At 47.5% G+C, this 22,510-nt stretch overlaps 2 protein-coding genes across 2 annotated transcripts in view; one reads left to right on the top strand and one right to left on the bottom strand.

Moving 5' to 3' along the window:
• arhgap1 (Rho GTPase activating protein 1) overlaps positions 1-22,224 on the bottom strand; it is a 24,249-nt gene extending 2,025 nt beyond the window's left edge. Inside the window, exons 1-13 of the mRNA XM_071463854.1 lie at positions 22,135-22,224; positions 12,538-12,798; positions 9,902-10,000; positions 9,677-9,764; positions 5,858-5,989; positions 5,424-5,510; positions 4,084-4,182; positions 3,872-3,979; positions 3,603-3,679; positions 3,339-3,416; positions 2,524-2,652; positions 1,792-1,895; positions 1-1,683 (exon numbers count right to left, since the gene is read on the bottom strand). The exon at positions 1-1,683 is cut by the window's left edge and continues 2,025 nt beyond it. Coding sequence (XP_071319955.1) covers positions 1,516-1,683; positions 1,792-1,895; positions 2,524-2,652; positions 3,339-3,416; positions 3,603-3,679; positions 3,872-3,979; positions 4,084-4,182; positions 5,424-5,510; positions 5,858-5,989; positions 9,677-9,764; positions 9,902-10,000; positions 12,538-12,661 — 1,293 coding nt within the window. The 5' untranslated portion in view covers positions 12,662-12,798; positions 22,135-22,224 and the 3' untranslated portion in view covers positions 1-1,515. The remainder of the gene's footprint in view (positions 1,684-1,791; positions 1,896-2,523; positions 2,653-3,338; positions 3,417-3,602; positions 3,680-3,871; positions 3,980-4,083; positions 4,183-5,423; positions 5,511-5,857; positions 5,990-9,676; positions 9,765-9,901; positions 10,001-12,537; positions 12,799-22,134) is intronic.
• The window catches only part of LOC139609388 (CD59B glycoprotein-like), a 225,759-nt gene continuing 216,811 nt past the window's right edge, over positions 13,563-22,510 (top strand). The window contains exon 1 of the mRNA XM_071463856.1: positions 13,563-13,571. The gene's annotated coding sequence lies outside the window, so the exon portion shown is untranslated. The remainder of the gene's footprint in view (positions 13,572-22,510) is intronic.

Here is a 22,510-nt window from a genome sequence, read left to right as displayed (position 1 = left end):
AATTAAAGGGCGGAGCCTAAATAAAAGGTGTGTTGATGACATCAGTCTGTAACTAGACAAGATGAAAACAACAACAACAACACACACTGGACCTACCGGTCTAAAACTGCTTTAAACTTCATTACCCAGAAACCCCTCTGAGCTGAAAGTCATGAACATGAATACTGGGTGTTTTGCTATTCATCATTTCCTGTAAAGAGCAGTAACCATAGCAACACAGGCGCTTTGCGAACAAGCGCACCCAGCACTCTGCTGACTCCATCCATGACCCACGAGCCTCAACACTTCCTGCTAACCTTTCACAATTAAAGCACGGAAGCACTGGGAGAGGTTTACTGTGAAAAACCTGCTGATGAGTCAATGAGCTGTACTGATTGCTATACTGTGTGCTGACATCACACTGACATCACCATGACAACAGGTAAACATGGATGATGCAGAACTGTGTGTGCTACTGACCACTGGAGTTCAATCAGCTGTTTGTCACGTACCATAAAAAAGTTACTATGGCAACAACAGGGTTTAGTCAGTCATCATGTGACAGGGGGAAAAGATATTATTATAATTATTGGTGATACAATAAGAATCAAACTATCAGGCTCTAATAGAGTACAATAGTGAGTCCAGGTCCAGGTCCAGGACTACTGATGCAGAGCAGTGTGTTCTCCTCTGGAGGACTCACTCAGACTGGTCCACTGAAGTGAGGCTGAGACCCAGCCCCCCTCTGTGGTCTCTGTCTCATCATGTGATCGAGTTAGACACTGTGGGAGCATCCTGTGGACACACACTGGAGACTTCTGAGTCCACTTACTATTACCCTCCCTGAATGAGGAGCCAGACTGTTCAGGTACAACAGACACATGTGATCAGGACCACAGCCTGACCCTAACCTGATTGGTTGGTGGGTGTAATGAGGAGGTGGTAGGTTCTAGAAAAAGGGGGGGGGGGGGGGGGGGCTGCTGAAGACTCCGCTCAGCTGCATTATGGGAAATGTAGTAGGCTCCAGTGTTTAGGAGCCTGATGAAAGGAACTAAATTCACCTGCTGTGAGACTTTCAGGGAGTGAGAACAAGCGTTTACATCACAGTCAGGGGGAGGGTTACAACTTGGTGCGCAGCTCTGTTCACTGGTCAAAACTACAAAAACAATCAAGGATCACATGACTTTCCAGTCTGTTTGGCCCCGCCTCCATCAGAGGTAAACAAAGGTGACTCACCTGGTTGTCAGGTGTTGAACTTTATTTGGCTGCAGTCTAACATATGTCCAGGTCACCTGACCTAACGACTGCTAACGAGCCAATCAGAATGTAGAGACTGGTTGAGACGAGATGAGATGTGATTGGTCCAAAGGATCGGCCTGTCTAAGTGCTGCAGGTAGAAGTACCTGATGAAGCTCCTGATTGGTCAGTAGCTGGGAACTAAAGACTAAATGCTGCATTGGGAGTGGGAGAGGGTTGGGGTGGGGTCACAGTGGTGGTTTGCTGTTGGGGGGTGGGGGGTGGGGGGTGGGGTGGGGTTTAGATGAAGACCAGATGCTGCTGGTCCAGCAGGGTCCTGGTGAAGTTGTTGATTGGCCCAATGGCACTGAGTGACATGGCGTTGTCCCGCCCCCAGAGCAGGTTAGGACCAAACACCACAGCCAGGTTACTGTTGGTCATCTTGTTCACCTCACTGTTGGCTGACACCTACACACACACACACACACACACACACACACACACACACACACGGTGGTGTTGGTAACAGACACATTGACACACACACCTGACAGGCTGTGAGTGTAGCAGCCGTACCTGAGCCAGGAAGGTGATGAGGAATCTCAGTGAGACGTAGTTTTCCTCTGGTAATGACTCCACCAGCGTCTTCATCGCTGTCACCTGACTGTCACTGGACACAGCTGCAACACACACACACACACATACACACACAGGTGAGCTCAGGTTACAGTCTCTGTGATAACCTGCTTACTGAGTTGTTCAGGTTCACTCAGGTGTCTCTGCAGGTGACCTCCAGACTCCTCCCTCTCATTTTATTTACACCTGTCCACACACCTGGACCCCACAGACTAAACACAGGTTCACGGAACAACAGTACAACAACACATTAGAACTACTGTAACTGACATGAATATGAAACACCAGTGCGTAAGTGAAGGCAACATGATGCGTTCAAAGACCGTCTCATGACGTAGCTCTGAGTCAGGAGGCCATCCACACTGGTCCTGGGTCCAGACTGGTCCCTGATCCAGAGCAGGACTAACCTGACCCCCCACCCTTCATCAGGTTCACCTCATCAAACTGATCCCCAACCCTCAAGATACAGACAGGCTGTGATCCTCAAGACCTGGTCCTACACCTGCTTCATCGAAACCTGATCCTAGACCTGTTTCATCAAGACCTGATCCTCCACCTGCCTCATCAAGACCTGATCCTCCACCTGCTTCATTGAGACCTGATCTCTGACCTGCTTCTTCCTGAGTGAGACCCTGACCAGCTGTGAACTGGAAGATGTTGGTGTGAACGTACAGGTGAAGTTGACAATGTCGTTGTAGAGCTGGTAGGTGAGCAGAGGCTCAGGTAGCTCCCTCAGGAAGGTTTTCAGAATCACAGCAGCCAGGTGGACGTCCTCCATCTCTCTGAAGTTCACTGCTGCTCCTACACACACACACACACACACACACACACACACACACACACACAGAGATATAATAAGGAAAGTGCATCCAGTTTATCTTCATCATAACCACACATCAGATGAACTCACCTGTGAGGTTTCATACAAACAACATTAAAGTTCCGCACAGTCTAAAGGTTTTTAAAGCTCCACCCAGTCTAAAGGTTTTTAAAGCTCCTTCCAGTCTAAAGTTTTTTAAAGCTCCACAGTCTAAAGGTAGATGTCCATGTGTTTGTGATTATAAAGCAGGTCTAGGTTCCATATTAATACTGTGAAAGTATCAAAGCCTCAGTCCACAGAGAAATGCACACAGCCTGTATTCAGAAACTGAGCCTTAAAACCAGCCGTCAGGACTTCTGGAACTTTGTGATGTCACAACAAAGCAGTCAGTGCTCCCAGTCTCTCTTCTGATTGGCTGACTGACCTGTTGTTACTAGAGCTCCAGAGAGAGGCCTGAGAGAGGAGATGTAAAACTACACTGAGATGGTTTTTGGTTCTTTAAACCACAGATATATCTTCTGATGGAGGCCAACATTCAGATAAACCACAGAGGAAGTTAAAACATGGAGCTTTAAAGTGAACATGCACAGTTAAATAATCACTTCTACACAAACTCCTCATCATCATCATCATCATCAGCTGCTAGACTGTGGCCTGTTGATCATACCTGAGTTGTATTTGAGCTGGACCTCCTTCACCAGAGTCACGTTGGCTGACCGTCTGAAGATCCCCTCTATCTCCAAACCTGACACACACACACACACACACACACACACACACACACACACACACACACACACACACACACACACACACACACACACACACACACACACACACACACACAGTAAAGGACAAGCCAGATAAATGCACTGACAGTTGATCAGTGCATCATGTTTGTGTTTCTGTTTCACCACAGAAGAAGAGTCACCTTGTTCTGACAGGAAGCTGATTGTGTCTCTCATCACCACAGGAACTGGATCACCATCTGGACTCCTCTGTCTGAGCCTGAAACACACACACACACATCAGTGATCACTTTATTAGGAACACCACTCTGACACTGGGTCCTTCATGGATCCAGATGTTGAGACTCCACATCCTGCTGCCGGTGTCCTGCGTGGAGAAGCAGGTGTACAGGTGTGTTCCTAATAAAGTGCTCGGTGAGTCTAACAGACACACACAGTTGTGGTTACTTACAGAGTGAGAGGAACTCCAAACACCTGGTTGGGGAGAGGGGGGCTGCGAGGAGGAGACAGGGGGGGCTGGGTGGCTGGTTTCAGAGACGCCCTCAGCTTGTTGTCGTACCTGACAGAGACCAGGTGAGATTATCAGCTGCTCTGGAAGGTGTGTAGTGATGTTGAGGTGCTGATGACCTCTGGGTGAATGTGTTAGGACTAATCTCCTCTTACTCTTTGACCCGCGCAGGGATGAGCAGCTGCTCACACTTCACCACGTCCTCCAGCTCACTCAGGTAGCTCACATAGTTGATCTTCCTGCCAAACTTAAAACTACGGAGAGAGAGAGAGACCAAAACACCTTCAGATGATCTGAGACGGCTGGGTTTACACCAGGAGCATGAGACTACAGGTGTTTACAGGTGATTCTACTCCTGTCACATGACTTCTAATCATGACATGTTCCTCAGTCCAGGTGTGAGCAGGTAGAGCTGCAGACAGGAAATCAACCTGCAGCTGAGTGAAGTGACAAAAAGCTGTGAGAGTTCATTACTTCTCCTTTGTTTTGTGAAATGCTGGTGGAAGAGACGGACACAGACTCAGCCTGAGGTTTAATGATCAGCTCATTGATCACCGACGGCTGCAGGTGAGGTTCTGACTGACTCATCTGATCTGATCCTGACAGCTGGATTTACACAACGTCTGACATGAAATTTGACAGGAGAAGCTAATTTCATGTTGTCAGACAACATTGTCGTACAGCTACACAACACCTGACAACTCTGACTTCTTTTATTAATACAAAGGTTTTTGTAGAAACACATGTTTAAAATGAACCATGAACAAACTGACTGCAGTTGTTTTTGTCAGTAATAAAACCCGGGGATCAAAGTGAAGCATCTCAAACTGTCTCCAGACCTGCTCCCTGACCCCCCTGTCAGGACTGGACTCTGGGTTCAGGGTGAGATCAGTACCTGACATAGAGCAGACTGGACTCTGGTTTGTTGTTAGTGAGCTGCTCCACATCCACATGAGAACACTGTGCTCCTAGTTTCTGATTGATCAATATTACCAGTAGATCAATAATATATGTGAGCACTGAGCTGAGAGCTGCTGTCCACAGTCCCTGCTGCTCTGAGAGACAGGTCAAAGATCAGGGTCCGACTGGGACCAGAACCACCAGTATCTACACCAGCAGTGTTCATTACTCTGAACACATTCAATGAATTACATTAATCACAGCTCAGTTTTATGATAAAATCTGTGTCCATCAACAGAAACAAGAGTCTTCATCAGTCCAGGATGTGGTCTGATCCGTTTTCTCTCTGTATTGATCATACGACAAACACAGACTGAGTGTCTGTGGATTTATACCTCAGATATTGATCAGTTTTATGGATCCGGACCTAATCAACCTGTGTCAGTGTGTTTAATCCTGAGTGTCAACACAGTTTGACCACACACTGCTGGTTCCCTGGGAGCACACATCCAGACCCCTGTCAGGACCTGGACTGAGGAAGTGTCCAGAGACACAGATCTGAGCCTGGAGCCTCATGGTCAATGAACAGGAGGACCTGATGATGGGTTTGAAGAGGATCAGCAGAGTCTTGATGAACATGGTGGGGTGGACGATGTACAGAGCCTTGATGTTCTTCTTGTACCTGGAACACACACACACACACACACACACACACACACACACACACACACACACACACACACACACACACACACACACACACACACACACACACACACACACACACACACACGATGAGCTGTGTGGAGCAGGATCAAACCAGATCTGATCAAACCAATGTCAGCATCATCTCTGAACCTCTATACTTCTAAACCACACTCCTCCATCAGTCTAGTTAAACCACGTATTACATATCATAATAATATATATAATTATAATGATATAATAATGGCTAAAATAATATTATAATAATGATATAATAATGATAATGATTATCAGTGTTGTGTCCAGTGATGCTGTTGAACTTACTTCCTGTCAAACTCCCTGTAGGCGTCTCGCAGCCAGCTGAGAGAGGGTTTGTTTTCACTGGTCAGTCCATGGTGGAAGTAGATCAGGGTGTAGTCACTCTCCACGTACTGGTCCAGGGTCCCCTTCAGATACCTGCAAACACACCTGTACTGTCACCATACTGTCTGATGAGTCAGCGTGTCTGGTCTCCATGTTCTGGTCCTGGTCCACTGAGGAGCCACATCCTCAGTGTGAGAACAGCCGAGTCAGCATTTTGTTCCTTTCACAGAGGATACTGGGACACTGTAAAACCAGAACCACCTCCTGTGCTCATCACATCCTGTTTATCCAGAGTCAGACCAAATATTAACCATATGACACTTTGTCATAATTACTGTGTGAAGTCTGGACTTATGGCTTAAAAGTGTTTTGTGGGGTCACACTCACCTTGACCTTTGACCCCCAAATTCTAATCACTTCATCATTGAGTCCAAGTGAAGATTTGTACCAAGTTTGAAAAAGTTCCTTTAAGGTGTTCCTGAGACATCGTGTCCATGAGAATGGATAGTGACCTGAAAACAGCTCCAGCTGTCGCTGGCGTGGAGGAAGAAGACCGTTCCCTCTGAGGACGTCAGAGACGTCGTGCTCTTCATACTGGGTCGTATGGATGAGAAACCAGTTTGACTTTTACTGAATCAGACATTGAACAGACTCAGAGTCATGTTCTGACTCATGGAGGAGGCCGGAGTGAAGCCAGATGTTTCAGGCAAAGATAACCTGAGTAAATACAAAAAGCAGTTTTAAAATGATGATTTCATTTATTAAGGGAAAAAAGCTATCCAAACCAACCTGGCCCTATGTGAAAAAATAATTGCCCCTCCCCTTGTTAAATCATGAATGAACTGTGATTAACCACATTTTTTGGAAAGCTGAGTGCAATTTCACTAGCCCCACCCAGGCCTGATTACTGCCAGACCTGTAGAATCAAGAAATCACTTAAATGGAACCTGTCTGACAACATCAAGTAGGCTAAAAGAGCTCAAAAAGCAACACATCATGCCCTGATCTAAAGAAATTCAAGAACAGATGAGAAACAAAGTCATTGACATCTATCAGTCTGGAAAGGGTTACAAAGCCATTTCTAAGGCTTTGGGACTCCAGCGAACCACAGTGAGAGCCATAATGCACAAATGGAGAAACATGGAACAGTGGTGAACCTTCCCAGGAGTGGCCGGCCTAACAAATTACTCCAAGAGCACATCAATGACTCATCCAGGAGGTCACAAAAGAACCCAGAGCAACATCTAAAGCACTGCAGGCCTCACTTGCCTCAGTTAAGGTCAGTGTTCATGGTTCAACAATAAGAAAGAGACTGAAAAAAAATGGCTTGAAAATCTTGATGATACCCAAGACTTTTGGGAAATATTCTGTGGACTGACAAGACAAAAGTGGAACTTTTTGGAAGGTGTGTGTCCCGTTACATCTGGCATAAAACTAACGCAGCATTTCAGAAAAAGAACATCATACCGACAGTCAAACATGGTGGTGGTAGTGTGATGGTCTGGGGCTGCTTTGCTGCTTCAGGACCTGGACGACTTGCCGTAATTGATGGAACCATGAATTCTGCTCTCTACCAGAAAATCCTGAAGGAGAATGTCCAGCCATCTGTTCGTGACCTTAAGCTCAAGCGCACTTGGGTTATGCAGAAGGGACAATGATCTGAAGCACACCAGCAAGTCCACCTCTGAATGGTTAAAAAAAAAACAAAGGTTTTGGAGTGCCTAGTCAAAGTCCGGACGTAAATCCGATTGAGATGCTGTGGCATGACCTTAAACAGGCCGTTCATGCTCGAAAACCCTCCAATGTGGCTGAATTAAAACAATTCTCCAAAGAAGCGTGGGCCAAAATTCCTCCACAGCGATGTGAAAGACTCTTTGCCAGTTATCGCAAATACTTGATTGCAGTTGTTGCCACCAAGGGTGGCACAACCAGTCATTAGGTTTAGGGGTTAATTACTTTCTCACATAGGGCCAGGTTGGTTTGGATAGCTTTTTTCCTTAATAAATGAAAACATCATTTAAAAACTGCATTTTGTATTTACTCAGGTTGTCTTTGTCTGATGTTAAAATTTGTTTGATGATCTGAAACATGTAAGGCAATTACTTTTTCACTGCACTGTAACATCTGTATATTCTCTGCTTGTCCTGTGTCACTGGTGCACAGTGTAGTCATCATCAGTCAGAAATCAGCTGGTTGTGCAGCACACTCAGACTACAGGTGTGAAGCTGTCAGCTCCTGAGTGAGGACGACAGAGACAGAGACAGTGGACGTGCACAGTGATGTTAAAGACACTAGGTGACTACTCTGGAATAGATGGAGAATCTTTTACCTGATGAAAGGTGAGTCACTGTGGAGACCATAAACAGAAGCTGATGACAACGCTCTACAACCTGAGGCGTGCACTCACTGCAGATATGATGTTGATCAATATCTTTGGCAGATTGATTAGTCCACCATGTGATGCCCTGATGAGGTTGCAGCTCTAAAAGTGAACATCATGTGGTAGAATACCAACAATCAGCTGGTCGCTGAAACAAGGTGCCTGAACCTACAGGGACCATGAGTCTGCATCTTTATACATTGACTCATCTGTCAGACGCTTTTATCCAAAGCCACTTACAAGTGAAGGTCAGTGCATTGGCAAACCTTCTTCTAAGTGTCAGGTTCTACATCTGTTTAATAAGTTCTGGGAGATTGTATAAGGAAGTACATCAGGAAGTGCTGGTTAGACAAGTTAAGGTTTTAGGAAAGGAGGTGCTCTCAGAGGAGATGAGTGTTCAAGAGATTCTTGAAAACAGAGAGGGACGCCCCTCCTCTGGTAGAACTTGGAAGTTCATTCCACCACTGGGGAACCACAGAAGAGAACAGTCTGGACTGAGACTGTCTGAGTGACGGGATGGTGATGCCAGACGACATTCCCCGGAGGAACACAGTGGCCGAGGCTGAATGATTGAGTTCAAGAAGATGCTGCGGCGCCAGAAGTCACTCTGAAGGCACCATTAGTGTCTTGATTTTGATTTGGGTGGCCATGGGTAGCCAGTGTAGGTCAATGAGGAGCAGAGTGCCCCTTTGGGCGGATTGAAAACCAGGCGGGCTGCCGGGTTTCACTGAGAACAGAGGAAGACCTGCCAGAAGAGCACTGCAGTGGTCGAGGCGAGAGAGAACCATGGCCTGGACCAGATGCTGGGTGGAGGACTGAGTCAGGTAAGACTGACTTTCTTGGTGGTGTATAGAGTAAAGTGGCACAACTGAGAGAGGGATGCAGCATGGACAGAGAGGGATGACTCCCAGGTTTCTTGCAACCTTAGATGGGGTAAGGGATGAAGAGGTGATTTTGATATCAATATCATGATGAAGAGACTGATTGGTGGGAATGACCAGGAGTTCAGTCTTTGAGAGGTTTAGTTGAAGGTGGTGTTCCTTCATCCATGCAGATATGTCAGAGAGACAAGCTGAGAGCTGCACAGAGACCGTGGGGTCGTCTGGTGGGAACCACAGGTATAGCTGTGTGATTGATACGAGAAGCCACGTGAGGGCATAACTGGACCCAAGGTAATAGTGTAAACAGCAAAGAGGAGGGGTCCCAGAACTGATCCTTGGGGCTCTCCAGTTGGGGGGGGGGAGTGGCATTTTCCCTTGCCATGATACTCAAGTCATTCTCTGTGTTGTGTTTCTTTTCTCGTATAGTTATGTGTTTGACTGACTCTGCTGTTACCGTCCTGCCTCCACTGAACCAGGACCAGCCGCTCAGTCCATCACTGAGGTCACATCAGGACTTACATCAGCAGCTTGTGGTGGTCCAGCTGGTGCTGGGGGGGCATTCTGCAGGCATTAAACACTATCACCTTCCTGCCAAAGTTGTCATCACCTGCACACACACACAGACACAGACACACAGACACACACAGACACACACAGAGGGTCAGCTTCACTTATATTAAAATACATCTCAGTGTACAGAGGCGTCTCAGGGAGGAGTCAAAGACCAGGTCTGCGAGCACTCACCTGCCACTTCAATGATCTGATGCCTGGCGATGTCATAGAAGGGGTGGTCCCAGGGCAGGTGGGGGGAGCCACTATCGAAGCGCTGGGAGATGTCTGTCTCTGAAACACACACACACACACCATCAGTACAGTTGAGGACAGAAGTGTGAGGACACAGACACATTTACATCAGGGATCATCAGAGCTGGCTGACGCAGACAGAGCATGAAGCTCCAGAACCAGAGGTTGGAAAGAGACTCAGCCTCTGACCCTCAGTGTCTTCACTGCAGCTGCTTCAGCTCCTGTCGTTGTGGTCTCTGGCCTCAGTCTGGTCTTCAGCAGGTGGACTCAGATCAGGGTCTGAGTCCACCTCTTCGCCCTGGTTGTGTGTTCAGATCGTCGTCCTGCTGGAAGCTCATCCACTGAGTGTCGATGCAGGGGCCACAGACTGCCCCTGTGGACATCATAATCATCATGTGACATCATTGTGACATCATCAGTAGCCACCAGTGAGTCAGCTCCACTGGGGCCACTGTCCGGTCTCTGGGTCGTGAGCTGGTCTCAGTTGTTGAGGTTTACCATGAGTTTGTTTGCATCCTGTGCTGAATCCTCTGAGGTATCACAAGCTAATGGCAGTAAACAAACGGTTTCCATGGAAACCGTAGAATTTCACTGCTGTAAAACACCTTAACTTTTCTCCTTGATCAAGGAAGCCCGTGCAGCACCCTTACATAACTCCCTCAGCTAAGGAGAAATTATTTTGTTGTTATTTTTTATTTACCATTTATTGCTGATTGTGTATCTTGCCTATAGAATGAACGTATGGATTGAGGACTGGGGATGGACGTCTTGGACCATTTAGTTTTTGTTTTTAGGTTTTAGGGATCAGGATTTAGGATTCAGGTAACCTCTGTCTGGACCCTTACTCACAAGCTTCTGAAGCTTACTGGGGTGTCCCGTTGTCGCCCACTGTGATGATCATGTTTGTATGTTTTTGCTTTTATTCTGTTTCTCATTTGTGTGAAATAAATGAAGTGATGATGATGAAAAAAGTAGAAAACCTCATGAAGTGTTCTCTGAGAGTACACTTTAATGTAGTCTCCATTATTTCATTTCTGATCAATGTGCTGAAGCTCACTGCAGACTGTTGAGACACAACACATTAGGAAGCTTCTGGTAAATTCTTCCTTCCATTGTGTTTGATTTATCATGTGACAACGTGACAGCTGTGGTCATGTGACATGGGTTGTGTGAAGTGGTTATGTACAGTCAGTGTGTCACCTGCAGTAGATTCAGATCAGTTAGCAGAGGCAGCAGGAGCACAGCACACTAACAGTGAAGAGCTGCTGTGTTCAGGGTCTGCAGGAAAAACGTGTTGGAGACATTTTTAAAAGACGCCACTGAAACAATCCAACATCTGCTGCATTTAGAATATTTTCAGAGTTTTGTCTTCCCATCAAAACAGCACTTTCCTTTAGGACAACATTTTTCTCAACCACTTAACTACTGTATTCCTACACACAAGCGCTCCTACGGTGCTCACTGTATTACACTACAGGAAGATGAAGCTCTGAAATTATTCTGAATAAAGCAAACCTTTAAACAGATGTTGGATTGTTTCAGTGGCGTCTTTTAATAGTGTCTAAAACACGTTTTTCCTGCAGACCCTGAACATAGCAGCTCATCACTCTGCTCCTGCTGCTTCTCTAAACTGATTTTAATCTACTGCAGTAACACACTGACTGTATCTGAACCACATGTCACACAACCACACGTCACATGACCACAAATGTCACTTTAACTTATTTGTCATGTGATGTGTTATTTGTCATTTGATGTGATGTGTTATTTGTCATGTGATGCGTTGTCATGTGATGTGTTATTTGTCATGTGATGTGTTGTGTTATTTGTCATGTGATGTGTTATTTGTCATGTGATGTGATGTGTTATTTGTCATGTGATGTGTTGTCATGTGATGTGTTATTTGTCATGTGATGTGATATGTTATTACCTGTGTGTGATGTGTTATTTGTCATGTGATGCGTTGTGTTATTTGTTGTGTGTGATGTGTTATTTGTCATGTGATGTGTTATTTGTCATGTGATGCGTTGTGTTATTTGTCATATGATGCGTTGTGTTATTTGTCATGTGATGCATTGTGTTATTTGTTGTGTGTGATGTGTTATTTGTTGTGTGTGATGTGTTATTTGTTGTGTGTGATGTGTTATTTGTCATGTGATGCGTTGTGTTATTTGTCATGTGATGCGTTGTGTTATTTTTGTGTGATGTGTTATTTGTCATGGGATGCGTTGTGTTATTGTCATGTGATGGGACAGAACTCAACGTTCAGATTCAGACTCTCTAAATCTGATCCGAGGAAGCGGAAACAAAGACCAACAGTGAACTTACATTTACATTTAGTCATTTAGCAGACGCTTTTATCCAAAGCGACTTACAGAAAGGGGAACAATCAAGGTTAAGTGCGTTAGCGCAGCAATAAGTGCTAGAACTACACATGAATCCAGGACATAGCTGGAGACCCCCACCCTCCCCCACCCTCGCCCAACAATACATGTTCCAGCTGTTGTTAAACCAGGAGCCCAGAGCTCCAGATGTGTGTGTTTGTTGTGTTTGTGTGTGACTCAGATCCCCCTCACCTGACTTGCTGAGCGTGGACTCATCAGCGGGCCACTGCTGGTCCTCTATGGTGGCGAGCTTCAGCTGTCCTAACTGAGCGGTTGCAGGGTCCTCACCCAGATCCACCAGGAGCTCTGAAGACATCACACACACTGCAGCAGGGCGCCACACGCACCCACACACACACTGAACAGTCTCAGATACACAAAGACACACAAAGCTGTGATGTCCACGCAGCAGCAGCAGCAGCAGCAGCAGCAGCAGCAGCTGCAGCCAGAGTCCTGCAGGAGACAGAGACCTGAGGTCAGCCGGGTTTGAGGAAGTCCACCTGCTGCTGCAACCAGACCATTTAACAGGAAGGACTTCAAAATAAAATCAACTCTGTGTCATTGTTCAGTGAAATTTTTCCTCCCCCCTGTCGCCAAGCGCTTGCTCTTTGTGGGAACTGTTGGGTTTCTCTCTGTAACAAAGTAAGGTCTTGACCTGACCCTGTAAAGTGCCTTGAGATAATGTATATTATGATTTGATGCTATACAAATAAAATTGAATTGAAATTAATCTCTCTGGTTCCTCACTGTCAGTGGGACCGAAAAATTTAACATCTTCAGTGAGACATTTTAAAATAAAAACTGATAAATTAAAATAATTTGTAGTTTCCTGTCTGAATCTAAAGCTTCCATCACCTTCACTCTGCAGAGACACCATTAACACCACTTAAAGACAACACAACTTCATCTTCCAGCAGGTGTGTGTGTTACTGTCTCCTGCTGTGTCTCATCATGACGTCACCTAAACTCACTCCATTAAAGGTTTTCAATAAATCATCTGAACACGTGACCTAAGCTGAGAACTGCAGGATGTTGACACGACCACAGACATGATGTTGGTCACATCACACATGACTTTGCTGATCAGGTCAGATTTTTCCCCTGAGCTCAGCAACCACACACTGTTCAAATACACTGACTGTGTACATTAGTCAGTAAACACACCACCAGTCAGATGCACCTTGGTAAGTGAACACGTCACTGTTCCACAGCCTGGTGTTCAGACCGTTTTCACTTCAGTTTCATAGGTTCATCAGCTCAGCAGTCTATATTTGTTATTACAGTATGACTGTTTACGTTCTTTAATTATTAATAATAATTTATTCTTCTCATGGGCGGGTGCACCACGCGCACGTGCTCTGTTCCACACAAGCAGAACAAGCTGACAGTGAGTTTGGATCAGTCAGGTGAACATTAGAGCAGCCTCAGAAGGTCAGAGCGATGTCTGTGGTACACTCTGTGTTGTATAATGTTAAGAGACGTTGATGACAGGTGAGGCTCTGCACAGAGTTTGCATCCACCACCTCGATCCGTCCACATCATGAACCCAGGATTTATTCACACTTCTGATCAGATAATATCAAAGACGTCTAGCGCTGTGATCGGTATCGTTTCTTCTTTGTGGCGCTGACTCAGCATCAGCGTTTTCCTGAGAACATACATGGAAAGGATTTACACAGGAAGTAGAGACAGAGACGTGAGGAGCAGCCTGTGAGTCGCTTGGTGTCCAACTTACAACATTTATGTGACTTCAGTTAAAGTGCATAAAATGTATGATGATGTATGATATGGACCTGTTTCAAACAGGGTGTTCAACAGATAAAGAGCTTATTAAAATGTGTCTAAAATGTTTAAATGAGATGCTTAAAAAGTGAAGAGACTCCAGCTGCTCGTATGTCTCTGAGAGGAGCTCATATTGTTATAAGCAGAGAGCACTGACAGATGATGTAGCACCACCAGAGCCTCTTACTTCCTGTCATCTGCCCTTTTAAACAGACATGCACCTGATCTCACAGCACAGCTGCCGCCACCCACCGGTGTTTTAGTTCCTACTGACAGACAACACAGTGATCACGACAGCTCAGTGTGTCTGTGGTCACAAACACACGAAACCAGTTCAGCTGCACACAAAGACACAGGTATTCACAGGTGAGTTTGATGCTTCAGAGATGTCTGATGGTTCACAGCAGAGGACCATCTCCAGCAGCTGCAGCAGAGACACTCAGTCACTTTGAGACTTTCACAGTATTAATACAGAACCTAAACCTGCTTTATCGTCGAACCAGAAACTCCTCCTCCCGGTCGTCTCCCTCCTCCACTCAGACTAGTCTCAGATCACATCCTGTTTATCCAGAGTCAGATCAAATTTCAACCATTTGTGTGAAATTTTGTCATAATTTGTGTGAACTCTTCAGTATTGGCTTAAAAATGTTTTGTGAGGTCACACTGACCTTGACCTTTGACCACCAAAATCTAATCAGTTCATCCTTGAATCCAAGTGAATGTTTGTTCCTAATTTAAAGAAGTTCCATCGAGGTGAGACAGGACGGACTGACAACCTGAAGACAATATGGCTCTGGCTGTCGTCGTCTCACTTTAAACAACACGGGTACTTTAATAAAAAAAACAATCATCTGACAGGATCAAAGCAAGCAGACACAACATGTATCTGTCACACTGACACATGATGATGATGATGATGCTGCTACTCTGGTGATTTGGTTTGATTCTGGTGTTTCTAAAACCACCATCTGCACAATTCACAAAACTGTAACACTGGCAGAGGCCAATGTGTGGACCCAGATCTATGTGCACCCAGGTCCACGTGCACCCAGGTCTATGTGCACCCAGGTCCACGTGCACCCAGGTCTATGTGGACCCAGATCTATGTGCACTCAGGTCCACGTGCATCCAGGTCCATCAGAACCATTACCTGCATCATACAGAGCGTCGCTACAGCCACAAGGAACAGACAGAACACACAACAGTGTGATCGACTGTGACCTGAGGTTACAACATCAGTGTGACACAGTTTGGGGAAGTCTCACCACTAAGATTCTGTCCAGTCATTTCCTGTTCACCAACATGAGGTCTTCCATGGAGCTGCTGTCCGTCTGATGACTGTGTACCTGTGGTGTCAGGGATGAACAGCCTCTCTGTTGTGGCTGTGCACGCTGTTCAGATGACTGTAGTTTGTATTCAAACAGCCGCACGAGTGGAGCAGAGTGTGATGATCATCTCTTCCTCCTCTCACAGATCAACTCTCTCCTTGTCTTCTACACTCACACTTCCTCTTTTGTCCCAGCCCCCACTTATTTACCCAGCTCTCTCTCTCACTCACACACACACACACACACACACACACACACACACACACACACACACCCCCCCTCTGTTCCCTCTGCTCTGTGATGTTATGTTAGCTGACAGCATGTTGCTTTAAATAAATATTGCTACTAACCAACAGGCACAGTCGGCCTATTGCTGTACACACACACACACACACACACACACACACACACACACACACACACACACACACAGTGAAACACAGTGTTAGCACTCAGCCTGTTACTGTGCAGGTTTGGATGATGTGGACAGTGACAGGTTTCTCCTTTTTTTCTCAGTGTTCCTGAACACATCTCTGTCAGACAGTGATGGTCACACCCCCACCTGACTGTGACCTCATCAGTAAACAGGAAGTAGCTCCACAGGTAGCACTCACACCTGAAACATGGTGCAGATGTTTACAGTGAATGCAGCTGCTGAGACAGCGTCATGTGACTGTGGTCACATGACAAATGGTCCATCCACCGGACGAGGTCAAAGGTCATCAACCAGGAATCAGCTGATGACCAGAGAAAGATCAAGGGAGACATTTACCTGACACCAGGTCGGAGCAGAGACCAGTTCTGAACAGAGACCAGGTCGGAGCAGAAACCAGGTCGGAGCAGAGACCAGGTCTGAACAGAGACCAGGTCTGAACAGAGACCAGGTCGGAGCAAAAACCAGGTCGGAGCAGAGACCAGGTCGGAGCAGAGACCAGGTCTGAACAGAGACCAGGTCGGAGCAGAGACCAGGTCGGAGCAGAGACCAGGTCTGAACAGAGACCAGGTCTGAACAGAGACCAGGTCTGAACAGAGACCAGGTCGGAGCAGAGACCAGGTCTGAACAGAGACCAGGTCTGAACAGAGACCAGGTCGGAGCAGAGACCAGGTCTGAACAGAGACCAGGTCTGAACAGAGACCAGGTCGGAGCAGAGACCAGGTCTGAACAGAGACCAGGTCGGAGCAGAGACCAGGTCTGAACAGAGACCAGGTCTGAACAAAGACCAGGTCTGAACAGAGACCAGGTCTGAACAGAGACCAGGTCAAAGCAGAGACCAGGTCGGAGCAGAGACCAGGTCTGAACAGAGACCAGGTCTGAACAGAGACCAGGTCAAAGCAGAGACCAGGTCGGAGCAGAGACCAGGTCGGAGCAGAGACCAGGTCTGAAAAGAGACCAGGTCTGAAAAGAGACCAGGTCGGAGCAGAGACCAGGTCGGAGCAGAGACCAGATCGGAGCAGAGACCAGGTCGGAACAGAGACCAGGTCGGAGCAGAGACCAGGTCTGAACAGAGACCAGGTCTGAACAGAGACCAGGTCGGAGCAGAGACCAGGTCTGAACAGAGACCAGGTCTGAACAGAGACCAGGTCGGAGCAGAGACCAGGTCTGAACAGAGACCAGGTCTGAACAGAGACCAGGTCGGAGCAGAGACCAGGTCGGAGCAGACACCAGGTCTGAACAGAGACCAGGTCGGAGCAGAGACCAGGTCTGAACAGAGACCAGGTCTGAACAAAGACCAGGTCTGAACAGAGACCAGGTCTGAACAAAGACCAGGTCTGAACAGAGACCAGGTCTGAACAGAGACCAGGTCTGAACAGAGACCAGGTCTGAACAGAGACCAGGTCAAAGCAGAGACCAGGTCGGAGCAGAGACCAGGTCTGAAAAGAGACCAGGTCGGAGCAGAGACCAGGTCTGAACAGAGACCAGGTCTGAACAAAGACCAGGTCTGAACAAAGACCAGGTCTGAACAGAGACCAGGTCTGAACAGAGACCAGGTCTGAACAGAGACCAGGTCTGAACAGAGACCAGGTCAAAGCAGAGACCAGGTCGGAGCAGAGACCAGGTCTGAAAAGAGACCAGGTCGGAGCAGAGACCAGGTCGGAGCAGAGACCAGGTCTGAAAAGAGACCAGGTCTGAAAAGAGACCAGGTCTGAGCAGAGACCAGGTCGGAGCAGAGACCAGGTCGGAGCAGAGACCAGATCGGAGCAGAGACCAGGTCGGAACAGAGACCAGGTCTGAACAGAGACCAGGTCGGAGCAGAGACCAGGTCGGAGCAGAGACCAGGTCTGAACAGAGACCAGGTCGGAGCAGAGACCAGGTCGGAGCAGAGACCAGGTCTGAAAAGAGACCAGATCGGAGCAGAGACCAGGTCGGAACAGAGACCAGGTCGGAGCAGAGACCAGGTCGGAACAGAGACCAGGTCGGAGCAGAGACCAGGTCGGAGCAGAAACCAGGTCTGAACAGAGACCAGGTCAGAGCAGAAACCAGGTCAGAGCAGAAACCAGGTCTGAACAGAGACCAGGTCAGAGCGGAGACCAGGTCGGAGCAGAGACCAGGTCTGAACAGAAACCAGGTCTGAACAGAGACCAGGTCAGAGCAGAAACCAGGTCTGAACAGAGACCAGGTCGGAGCGGAGACCAGGTCAGAGCAGAGACCAGGTCAGAGCGGAGACCAGGTCGGAGCGGAGACCAGGTCTGAACAGAGACCAGGTCGGAGCAGAGACCAGAGCTCTGAGCTCAGTGATGATAAACCGGTGGACTATGGAGTGACAGGTACTCTAGCTAGCATCGGACTCCATGGGGATAAGGGGGACCTGGGAGCTGGATGGTGTGTGCTCTTGGACTCAGACTTTCAGTCACTGACCCCCAGAGACAGCCCTCAGCCCTGGAGCATCTACCACATAAAACAGCCGACCTTCCCTCTGATCTTCCACTGTGAGGACTCACGTCAGGACCGTGGACTGAATGTCTTTGTTCGGACAAAACTATCATCAGCTGCAGCTCTCACTGAAGCCTCCATCAGCAGGTCCTCATGAAACACCTGAAGAACAGGTAAATGCCCGACACAGACAGGTTTGACATTTTTAAACGATCAATTCATTAATGAATTATTATTATTGATTTGTCTGACAAAACAACATGAACTCGACATCCTTTTCTGAACCTCTTCCAGAGCTTTCACATGGTATCACATGGTCTTCATCACCAGGTGGAGCTTGCTCACATGACAAAAGATGTGATGATGAAGACTGTGTGATGTGGGTGAAAGCCCCAGATAAAGCTCATAAGTGGACCTTTGGTTTGGGTTGTTTTGTCATGTGACCTGCTTCAAGGTTAACTTTGAACTTCACTGTGTATCAGTTGTTTGTTACTGACTAATTAATAAATGGACTAATAGATCCAACTGGTCTGACTGGTTCTCCAGGTTCAGTCACTCAGTCAGCTGTTCAGTCAGTCAGCTTTACACTCAGTCAGTAAGTCAGCTGTTCAGTCACTCGGTCAGCTGTACACTCAGTCAGTAAATCAGCTGTTCACTCAGTCAGTCAGTCAGCTGTTCAGTCACTAAGTCAGTTGTTCAGTCAGTCATCAGTCAGTCATCAGATATTCAGTCAGTGAGCTTTACACTCAGTCAGTCAGCTGTTCAGTCACTCGGTCAGCTGTACACTCAGTCAGTCAGTCAGCTGTTCAGTCACTAAGTCAGTTGTTCAGTCAGTCATCAGTCAGTCATCAGATATTCAGTCAGTCAGCTTTACACTCAGTCAGTCAGCTGTTCAGTCACTCGGTCAGCTGTACACTCAGTCAGTCAGTCAGCTGTTCAGTCACTAAGTCAGTTGTTCAGTCAGTCATCAGATATTCAGTCACTCGGTCAGCTGTACACTCAGTCAGTCAGTCAGCTGTTCAGTCAGTCAGCTGTACACTCAGTCAGTCAGTCAGCTGTTCAGTCACTAAGTCAGTTGTTCAGTCAGTCATCAGTCAGTCATCAGATATTCAGTCACTCAGTCAGCTGTTCAGTCAGTCAGTCAGTCAGCTGTACACTCAGTCAGTCAGTCAGCTGTTCACTCAGTCAGCTGTTCAGTCAGCTGTACACTCAGTCAGTCAGTCAGCTGTTCAATCAGTCATGAGTCAGTCAGTCAGCTGTTCACTCAGTCATCAGTCAGTCAGCTGTTCAGTCAGTCATCAGTTATCAGTCATGAGTCAGTCAGTCAGTCGTTCACTCAGTCATCAGTCAGTCAGTCGTTCACTCAGTCATCAGTCAGTCAGTCGTTCACTCAGTCATCAGTCAGTCAGTCAGCTGTTCAGTCAGTCATCAGTCAGTCAGTCTGCTGTTCAATCAGTCATCAGTCAGATGCCAATGACATTAAAACAACTCCTGTTAGCATGTTAGCTACAGTGTGTAACATCTACATCCCAGCAGACAGCGAAGCAGCCGGTAAGCTCAGCAGGCAGTCAGTCTGTTTCCTCCAGGATTTAGAGCAGTAGAGCGGAACAGTACTTCTCACAGCCCTGCCCACCCACAACACCTGTGTACAGGTGTCAGGTTTGAGGATCAGACACATCCAGTGTGCGAACATACGAGCAGTTTGTAGGAGGGTTGAGCAGCAGCCCCCTGCCCCCCTCCCCTCCTCTGGCACAGCTCTGCAGAGCAGCTTAGTCAGAGTGTCCTCGGGGGGGTGGAGACTGGTTCCCAGGAAATCTACAACCTACGCTGCAGAAAACCTCATCATCGCTCAGCCTCTGTGACCACACAGCAGACACACAGTGCTGTCATCACAATCACGTCTGATCCCTGAGCACCTCCTTCCTACACACTGTCGATTCAATAGGCAGGATGCACCAGCTCTCTCACACACACACACACATACACGCACATACACGCACACACACACACACACACACACACACACACACGCACCACACACACACACATACACGCACACGCACATATACACACACACACACACACGCACATACTCGCACACACACACACACACGCACACGCACATACACGCACACGCACACACACATACACGCACACACACACACACACGCACACACACACACACATATAACTGCAGCATCGTCTGGATTGAGGATGCTGACAGATATTTAATTTAGCAGATTTGGTGAAACTCTCTAACATGAGGGACCAGGCTGCTGCCATCAAGGTCATGTCCTCTAATAATCTGGGGGTTTAGCTGCCCTGGCTGCAGACCTCTGAATCACAGCCCACATAACTAGTAGGGCTGAAAAAATAATCAAAATATAATCAATATCACAGGCGCTGTAGTGTGTTTGATAAAAGGTCAAATGTGTCAGACCACAAATGAAGAGACGCCCCGGCCTCCAAATCATATTCTCCACACTGAAGGAACGTGACTGTCTGGCACAAACCCCAACAAAAATCACTCCATCATCACTTTCATATTTTTTCAGTGTTAGATTTCACTGTGAAGTGAAAAAATGATTCACACTGACATCATGACTCATATCACAATAAGTCAAAATAATCACAGTATGATTTTTTTGCATTTCATTCAGCCCTTATCGCTCATTAACCAGATGAAGCCAGTGACCATGAACCTGTGCTGCTTGTTCTGATACTTTATGTGTCTGTGGTGCCTGGTCAGATTTTATTAAGAACAAGGAAACTTGAAGCAAATCTAAATCCTGTCTGCAACCTGAGAGGAACCAGTCCAGAGAGTTAATGTCAAACAGGCTTTTAATGATGTAGCTTTCTCTTTGCTTTTCAGTTTGTATAGAAACCGTTCCCAGACCGTTTCCAGTCCACTGACAGGCTTCAATACTTCACAATAAGAACATGTGTTGGTTGTACGTGATGTTTTCGAAGCAGTGCTGGAAGCTGCTGGTGAACACTTGTCTGTGGGGTGAAGGGCCGAGGCCTCTGCTCTGGGCACCATCCAGTCACCAGCCTGCTCCTCTGACCACTTCCTTCACAGCCTTTTGACAAACATGTCATGACTCCAAGCCCACTGAGCATGCCTTCCTCATCTGCTCCACAGCCTTCTGTTGCTGTCAGTGGCTGCACTGACTAGTGTTAACACCGTCACACTGAACAACAATAAAGCGCTGAGGGGGACATCAGTGGAGCCACAGTGGCATCAAGTTAAACTGTATATTATATTAACAGAAAACATGTGGGGGTTTTGCTGTATGCCGACATTATTAGTGGCGCCTTCTGATTAGGAAACTTGACTGTGTGTAATACTAAAAGGACTGGGAAGCACTGAATCTTGAAAGTGACAAATATTCAAATGGAGTTTGGCAGATCGCTGTCCCGGGAGAGGAGGGAGCTAACAGCTAATGTCGGCTGGTTAAAACAACAGGTGAGCTCTCAGGTAACTTCAACACACGACCTCGGCCAACAGCTGCAGCTGTGCTAGCTTCAGGGACCGTTCACAGGCTCGGCCTCCTGTAGCTAGCACAGGGCTGCTCCTCCGCTAGCCGCTCAGAAACAGTCCTGGTGCTGGTGGACGTCAGCTCTGCCCCTGGGTTCACGCTCCTGACGTCAGGCTCCTTCAAACTCATCGCCGCAGCATTTTAACGAACCAGCCCCCACACAGCCCCCCCCCCCGGGGCTCTGGCCGGGGCTCTGGCCGGGGCTCTGGCCGGGGCTCCCAGCCTCTTGCTCCGGCACCAGAGCTAACGCACAGAATCGTTTATTTACCGTGAATGCACCGTCGCTGCTCGGTCACCGGGAGGGCTTCGTGGCGTCTTCGGCTCCGCGACAGATCACTGCTCCCGACAACAAGCAGCTGCGTCACTCCCTTTCCGCCCCGCCACTTTCAAAATAAACGTACGCATTTCTGTTTCTGTCGTGCTGTGTACTTCAAAATAAGAGCACTCATGGGGTTTGTGTGCCATCATGTGGTCATAGAGGAGAATTACAACTGCAGAGCCGGGGGGGGGGGGGGCACACTGAGTGGAGCTGGGGGGGCACACTGAGTGGACGTCACACTGACGTCACACTGACGTCACCAGCCTGGAAAACACGTCTGTCCACTGGCTCCAGGGCTGCGCTGTGTGACGTCACACTGACGTCA

The sequence above is a fragment of the Trachinotus anak genome, unplaced genomic scaffold, assembly GCF_046630095.1.
Source record: "Trachinotus anak isolate AG129_WGS33_773 ecotype Australia unplaced genomic scaffold, CSIRO_AGI_Tana_v1 ptg000026l, whole genome shotgun sequence".
In the NCBI taxonomy this organism is placed as follows: Eukaryota; Metazoa; Chordata; class Actinopteri; order Carangiformes; family Carangidae; genus Trachinotus; species Trachinotus anak.
The sequence above is the reverse complement of the archived record's forward strand: the minus strand, read 5'-3'. Positions and strand labels throughout refer to the sequence as shown.